Below are 8,349 nucleotides of genomic sequence, written 5' to 3'. Positions count from 1 at the left end.
GACACGGAACCCCCCTATCGTTTAGAAACATACACATAAACGCCCTAAATTTCATAACTAAAGTGAAAATAGACCTATAACCGGCTGAGCGAACTACTGATAATGGGTCTGCGAGGTTCTTTTGAAAAGATCGTGAGTTTCATTCCCAAGCTACCCTTCAGTTGCTATATGGAAGGCACTACATATTAAGGGAGAATAGATTTGAAGCTATCAAAGAGTGAAAGGAAAAAGGGAGAAGATCTACTTCTGGGTATATCGAAGTCGCCATGTCCACTTCTGCAAATTTTGGAGGAGGTTTGACTGATCTAATGTATGAATGGTCTCGGTGCTTCTGCAAGAAAAGAGCAAAAATCAAGATCGTGGAGTCCAACAAACCCTCAAAAGGTAGGCTGTATTACATTTGTGAAGATCAATCCTGCTCCTTTTGGGCATGGTGCAATCCTCTAAGAAGGGATGGAATGGGCAATGAATGTACTAGTCAAAGTCCAGAAACAAGATTAGACGAAAGTTCTGGATTCTCTCCAAGAGTGAACAGTAATAAAGATATGCTGGCTGTGAACAATGGTGACATTTTGTTGGGGCTACATGCAAAGTTGAGCATGGTTGAAGGCACTGTGGGGATGTTGAAAGTGATAATGATTTTGTCTCTTATTATTTGTTGTTTATCTCTAGTTATTGCTGCTTATAGAAAATAGTAATTTGGTTAGTGGCAGCATAATGATGTACCAAATAGTGGCAGCATAATGATGTACCAAATTCCAAATTTTGTCATGGTTTGTATTCCTGTTTGAAAGAAAGATAATAACCATACAACTTGTTTACTCATAAATCAACTGTCATAATATGATAACCACAATCCAATATATGGCATTACAAAAAAGAGTAATAATGCCAAAAATGTCATTACAAAAAAGAGTATCACTTACAAAACATGTTAATCTATTATATAATGTCTGCTCTAAAGATAGCATATATGCCATTACAACTTGTTTACATCGACACAAGTCCTAAAAATAACATCCATAATTTCCTGATCCTAATTTTTCTTAAATCTTTTGGATCGAGAACTGGGGTTATTGTCAGTAACTGCAGCAGTGCTGCTTTGCTGAGATACTTGATGCACTGGTGCTTCTCTGGTTTAGGCTGAAGTGGAAGTTGTTGTTGCCCCTCGTTGGGTATTGCTTGCTGGAGCCTGCAACCAGGGTAAAAAATTTACTGCTGGAAAAATTATCAAGAGTACATAGTCCAAGAAAAATTCAAGTACTTAAATGTACCTTGTACAACTTGGATTTGGAATGAGGAGGTTCCTTACAAGTTCTCCTATTATGGCCAGCTTTTAAACATCTCTTACAGTATACTGGCAACCCCTTTTTGGAAGCTCTTTGTGGATTTCTCGGTTCATCCAGACCTCTTCTCCTAAGTTTTTTAGGTCTCCCAGGTTGTTTCTTCACAAATGGTGGATTTAACAGCTGCATTCCACTATCAATCCAGTGTTCTTTGGATGGACACAGCTCCAATGCTATAAGCATATGCCCTCAAGTATGCCTCTTTACTATAGCACTCATCGACATAGTTTTCAACCTTCATCCGCATACTTTGAATGTAGAAATAGCGTGCACATATGGAATTCCAGTTAACTGGAATGCACCACATGAACAACTTCTACGTTGCAAGTTCACAACAGAGGTTCTGTTGAAACCATCAATCTCAAATGATTCAATATCATCAAATACAGCAATACAATGTCTGCTCTTCTCTACACTTTTGACTAATTTCTCAACAATGTTTGGACACAATCTACCTCCATATTTCTCCATGCCTTGCCTCTTCAATATCAATCGTTGCATTAACTTTCTTCTGAAAAATTCAAGAAGAGTCACAATTGGCTCGTCTCTTGCTTTTAAAATGTAGTTGTTGAAATTCTCTTTTAGGTTGTTGACTGAAATATCAGTCTTAGCGGTCATTTCATAATGTGCTTTAGACCACAAGTGATATGGCAGCTTTTTTAACGAACCAGCAGCAGTAAGGTTCTCTTCATTTTGTGGCTGAGCTATTTCCAAAGCATTCAATGCTCTCTTGATATCATCAATATTAGTTGCTGATGCAGTAGCCCAAAACAATTCCCTCAGTTCACTGTCTTTGAACTTTGCCTTAAAATTCTCAAACAGATGCTTAAGGCAAAATTTGTGTTCTGCACCAGGAAATAGCTCCTCTATAGCATGTACCAGTCCTTTTTGCCTGTCAGAAATGAAGGTATAAGGCACTACATTGCCCCTTCCAATATGAGTAATCAGTTCCTTCAAAAATCAAGTCCAGCTATTATAGTTTTCTGCTTCAACAATGGCAATGGCTATGGGAAACATATTGTCATTCTCGACCCTTCCAAGTGCTGCTAACAGCTGACCTCCAAAGGGCCCCTTCAAAAAGCAACCATCTAGGCCAATGATTGGTCTACAACCTGCAAGAAAGCCCTTTTTAAGAGCACCCAAGCCATAGAACAGCCTTAGAAATGTTGCCATTTTCTCAATAGATCTCCTGTCTATTTGTATAGCTATATGACTGTCTGGATTTGACTGTCTAACCGTGGCAGCATAATCCCACAGTATTTCATATTACTCCATATCACAACCTTTGATTGCCTCCCTGGCCTTCCTCTTAGTCCTGTATGTTTTTTTGCTACTTATATTAACCATGAATTTTCTTCTGGCATCATTAATAATGCCATCCAGGCTGCAATTAGGGTTATCTCGAACCTTCTCTTGAAACTTTCTGGTCAGATAAGTTGAGGTTGCATGCATGTTAGTATACCCTCTGCCGCAATGGTGCTCTCCCTTTAGTGTTTTGATCTGAAAAGTGTCAGTCCTATTAACTTTGCTTGCATGAATCCTCCAAGAACATCCTTTTGCACATTGGCAGTTATCCTCCAATTGTCATTGTTGACATATAAAACTTCATGTCCCTCTCTAATGTTCCATTCTACAAGTGTTTCTCTAAATTTTGTAAAATGAGTGAATTTCTTCCCAACCTTTAATTCAAATTTTGGCTTATTAAACTCCACTGAAGCATTGAAATATGAGTAGTCAGACCCATTTTCATCACCAGAATATAGGAAGCCTTCATTTGCAGTCACAGGTTTATTCCATTCCTTACTGTCAGGGGCAATGGGTTGGTATCCTCCATGCTGATGCTGTGCTGTGGACTCCTCACCTTGTGCTTCCTCATGTTGTTGCTGCTGCTCATTCAAGTCTTCAGTTTGCTGATGTTGTGCTGTGGACTCCTCACCTTGTAGTTGCTGATGTTGTTGCTGCTGTTCATTCAAGTCACCAATTTGCTGATTTGTTTGAGGTACAGTTGAACCAACAGTTGCAAAGATGTCCTCATCTTCTGCAAATTCTAGACCTTCTTTCAACCAATCCAGATCAGGTTCTTCGTTTCCATCACTGTGGTGTTGCTGTTCATTGTTGACTTGATTCTTCTCAACAGAGATTCTGTCAAAGTCACAGTACTGTTCATTGTTGACTTGATTGGTCTCAACAGAGATTCTGTCAAAGTTACGTTGATTTTCACATTCTTCTTTACTTTGGTTCACTGAAGAAACCTCTTGCTGGCTGTCGACAGCATCTATTCTGGTTGTTTGCTGAAATAATTTTTTGACAGTTTTTCTAGCTGCTTTCATCAAGGGTGCACCACAGTTTGTCTCTTCCTCGATGGAGTTTTACCACCCTTTCTTCCTTTTTTCTTAGTTAGTTCGAAGGGATTTTGTGTGCCATCATTAGTTTCTACAGCAGTTGGGCCATCGAAATCATTTTCTTGCCCTCTTGCATCACCAACATATGGTTCAAAACCAGTCAGATCAACAGAATTTTGTGAAACTTCAGCACCTTTTCTAGTCAGATCTGAATTTATCTCTGAAGAATCTTCATTGTACGGTAAAGCAAGTGGACCATCATTCGTCACTCTTTCAAATAAGAGCTTACCATCCGGTGAGACAATTTTAAGAGGGCTCTGACCTGCCTCTACATATATATGTATATAAGGAAGCCCTTCATAACAGGTAGTCAACAATTTTATGTCCACGTCATCATTTATTGGGATAACACCTGCATCCACATCATGGTCTGGAGTGGAATACAAAAATTTTGCACATGCTGCTTCTTTTTCAATTTTGGAGTACAGGTTCAATAATGAAAATGTTGATAACTCATCAAGGTCGCAATTGTGAAACACTCTCACTAAATCACTTGTATACCTAATATTGGGATGATGTATAAACCACACACTATAGTGCATGTGGATATCCACTGTCCTAAAAGGATTTGACATGGTCCCCAACCTAAATTATTTAATCAACACTTTTAGAATTCAAATATAGATTAATAAACTATATTAAGCTACATCACACTTTCAGATTATAACAACAATTAGTTATAACAACAATCAGATTATTAAGTGAAATCTGATTTGTAGTCAAATCCAAACCCGACATATATTATTTCCTCCTGAAATCAACCACATTCTCCAAAAAAAGCTAAAAAAGTTAAGATCTTTACATTTTTAAACCCCATTTTCTCTGATAAATCACCTAAATATGGACCACCAACTATAAAAATGACAAATATGGGGTAATGTGGGGTAATATGGAAAAGGAATAATAAATTGAAAAAGGATTACAAATCCTAAACATTAAATGGACTGAATATTGAACAATAAGTTCTGATTCTTACCTAGAAATGTTGAACAAGTTTCACGATCAGATTTCCTCACCAATCTGTCTTTCCCTTCTTCCCGACCGAATGCAGCTTCACGATCAGATACAACCACCAATCTGTTACTCCCTTCCTCGCGACCGAATGCAGCCACGTCGTTTTCAACTCAGTTGACAATATTTCAGCAACAATTTAGTATACAAATCCCTTGTTTTAGGGTATTTTTTCTTACACAGGATGAACGAGAAAAGAGTCAATTGTTCATTCTCTCTCCCTCTCTATTATAAATGAGGGTATTTTGGGTATTCAACTTGCAGCCGGTAACTCAGCCGGTTAAGAAGTCTATTTTCACTTTAGTTATAAAGTTTAGGGCGTTTATGTGTATGTTTCTAAACGATATGGGGGTTTCGTGTCTTTTCACGAAACCATAGGGGAGTTCCGTATATTTTACCCTTATTACTTTTGCACCAAACAGATAAGATCTAAATTTTTCTAGTGCAAAAATAATAGCTAATAATTCTTTCTCCATCGTAGAATAGTTAAATTGAGCTCCATTCAATGCTTTCAATGTATAGTAAATTGCATGCGCCGCCCTACCAATCCTTTGCCCTAACATTGCCTCCAATGCATAATCACTCGTATCGCACATTATTTCAAATGGGAGGCTCCAGTCTGGGGGTTGAATGACGGGTGGTGATGTCAACGATTCCCTCAGTTTATCAAATCCCATCTTGCATTCATTGGTGAAGTCAAATGTTACATTCTTTTGCAACAATTTGAACAATAGTGCTCCAATTTTTGAAAATTTTTTGATGAATTTCCTATAAAACTCTGCATGACTAAAAAGGAACGTACTTCCCGTACACTTACGAGGTAAGGTAAAGCAAAAATAAGGTCTACTTTGGCTTTGTCTACCTCTATTCTCCTAACCAACACTACATGTCCTAAAATGATACCATGTTCCACCATAAAGTGGTATTTTTTTCAGTTAAGAACCAAGTTTGTCTCTATACAGCTTTTAAAAATAAAAACTAGATTGTCAAGACATTCTTCAAAACTATTCCCATATACACTAAAGTCATCCATGAACACCTCAATAATCTGTTCTACATATTCGAAAAAGATACTTACCATGTACCTTTGGAAGGTTGTTGGAGCATTACAAAAATTGAAAGGCATCTTTCGGTAAGCGAAAATATCAAACGGACAGGTGAATGTGATTTTTTCCTGATCCTTCGGTGCTACCGCTATCTAGAAGTACCCTGAAAAACATCTAAGAAATAGTAATAAACACGACCAGCCAACCTCTCTATCATTTGGTCAATAAAAGAGAGAGGGAAGTGGTCCTTTTTCGTCACAGCATTTAATCTCCTCTGATCGATGCACTGGCACCATCCTGTGGATTTTCTGACTGGAATCATCTCGCATTCCTAGTTCTCTTCTACAGTTACTCCCGTCTTTTTCAGGACTATTTGAATTGGGCTCACCCACGGCCTGTCTAAGATGGTGAAGATGATTTCCACCTCCAGGAGTTTGAGTATCTCCTTCTTAACTACTTCCATCATCAGCGGGTTCAATCTTCGTTGTGCCTGTCTCACTACCTTAGCATCATTTTCGAGCCGTATTTGGTGCATGCTTAAGGATGGATTGATTCCTTTGATGTCTGCGATACTCCACCCAATCGCCTCTTTATGATCTCGAAAAAGTCGAACCAAACTGTCTTCTTGACTCGGCGATAGGTGTGCAGAAATGATCACCAGCAATGTTTTCTTATTCCCGAGTAATGCATATTTTAAATATTTCGGGAGAGATTTGAACTCCAACTCTTGTGCCTGCATAATAGAAGGCAACAACTTTTTCTAAATTTCTGGTACAAATAGAGAAATAAACTCATACCTTGAAGAAATTGACAGGAGCGAATGCAGTGCTTCAACCGCATGGTATAATTCATCACTTATTTTCACATTAAGAGTTGCTCCCAACTCAAGATGTTTGGCCAAAACCACTCCCAGTTCATTCTCCCCATCTAATTTAAATGTTTCATGTACAAGGGGTTCAATAACACTCAAAACAAAAATTAAGTTAGATTCCTCCAGGTATTTTATCACATAAAAAATATTAAAATGTATAATTTCTCCATCAAACTCCATTGATAGAGTACTCTCATTCACATCTATTTTTATCCCAACCTTACTTAAAAATGGTCAACCTAACAAAATAGGTGACGGATTTAACGACTTTTCATATCCCATGTTTAGAACATAAAAATTTATCGGGAATACTAACTCATTTACTTACATCAAAACATCTTCAACTAACCCCTCTGAATAAGCGTTGGTACGATCTGCTAGTAAGATTATGATGCTTGTGTCTTTTAATGGCCCAAAATTTAGAGAAGCATAAATGATTTTAGGCATCACGTTAATTGACGCCCCTAAATTCAACATTGCTTTTCTAATTGGAATATCTCTATTTTACATAGAATCATGAACATACTTGGGTCTCCACACCTTGGTAGGAGTTTCCTTTGAAATATAGTCAACACGTTTTCTCCCACCGCCACTCTTTCATCACCCCTTAGCTTCCTTTTATGGGTGCACAGATCCTTAAAAATTTTTGCGTATTTTGGTATCTGTTTAATGGCGTCCAACAAGGGAATATTGATCTCCACTTTTCGAAACACGTCTAGAATTTCTTTTTCCTTTTCTACCTTCTTTGTCTTTTCCAACCTGCAAGGAAAAGGTGGTAAGTTAGATTTAATAGGAGTTGAAAGAGTAAATGTTATATTAGGGTTTTCGTGAATGCGCTCTTTTTCTTCAATCTCCTTTTCTATCTATTTCTCAGTTTTGCTTTTTGGATTTGTCAATTTAGGCCCCTTCACTTCCTTGCCACTGCTCAGTATCATAGCACTTACATTTCTAGGATTTGCCTAGGGTTGCGATAGCAATTTTCCAAAAATGTGGGATTCCAGACGATTAATTGCAGTTGCCATGTGACTTATTTGAGTTTTCATATTTTCATGCTCGATCTAGATTCCAACAGGACCGCTCTAGTTTTCTTTTGAATTGAACAGTACTTGTGGCTAGGTTCTTGATAATGTCTTCCAAAAAGTCTCCTGAATCTGCAGACGAAGGCTGATGCCTTGCTTGCCATGATTGCTGAAATCCGGACGATTCACAAATGAATTCTGCCCGCTCTCGTAGTTGAGTTGAGGTGGTCTCTCTAATTAGGATTGTACGTACTTGAGTACGGGGCACGGGCACGCCTCCAGCCATATTTACTTGTTCAGTTCCTTCTTCTTGCAAAATGGGACACGCATCTATGGAGTGGTCCACGTTAGTGCAAATTTCACAGACCTTCAGTCGCTAGACATTCCCCACGGCTAATTGCCTAACAAAAGACGCTCTTACAGTTGCTGCTGAATGGATGACGTCTCTACCTCATTGATCTTACGGGTAGGTAGTGGGGGAGGGTTATTCTCACGGAAGCTAAATTGCTGGAATTTTCTGCCATTGCTTCAATAAGTTCCCATACTTCTCTTGGTATCTTATTTGCTAGTGCTCCTCGACTCGCAGCGTCAATAATACTTTTGTCAGATGATTGCAACCCCTTATAGAAGTACTGAATCAATAGTTGTTCACTA

General features: G+C 38.3%; 1 protein-coding gene across 1 annotated transcript; it reads right to left on the bottom strand.

Annotated features, from left to right (window-relative positions):
• Nucleotides 1-1,583: 1,583 nt before the first annotated feature.
• On the bottom strand, nucleotides 1,584-2,519 carry LOC113782560. The gene is made up of 2 exons (XM_027328445.1): nucleotides 2,405-2,519; nucleotides 1,584-2,263 (listed from the first exon to the last, which is right to left on the bottom strand). Exons 1-2 carry the CDS (start codon nucleotides 2,517-2,519, stop codon nucleotides 1,584-1,586), a joined length of 795 nt encoding a protein of 264 aa, XP_027184246.1.
• Between the last annotated feature and the right edge of the window lie 5,830 nt (nucleotides 2,520-8,349).

The sequence above is a fragment of the Coffea eugenioides genome, chromosome 9, assembly GCF_003713205.1.
Source record: "Coffea eugenioides isolate CCC68of chromosome 9, Ceug_1.0, whole genome shotgun sequence".
In the NCBI taxonomy this organism is placed as follows: Eukaryota; Viridiplantae; Streptophyta; class Magnoliopsida; order Gentianales; family Rubiaceae; genus Coffea; species Coffea eugenioides.
The sequence above is the reverse complement of the archived record's forward strand: the minus strand, read 5'-3'. Positions and strand labels throughout refer to the sequence as shown.

Coding starts and splice junctions, on each gene's coding strand:
- LOC113782560 (XM_027328445.1), bottom strand. CDS start 2,519: ATGGCAACATTTCTAAGGCTGTTCTATGGCTTGGGTGCTCTTAAAAAG. Junction 2,264..2,404: donor TTTGAAGGGGCCCTTTGGAG/GTCAGCTGTTAG, acceptor GGGGCAATGTAG/TGCCTTATACCTTCATTTCT.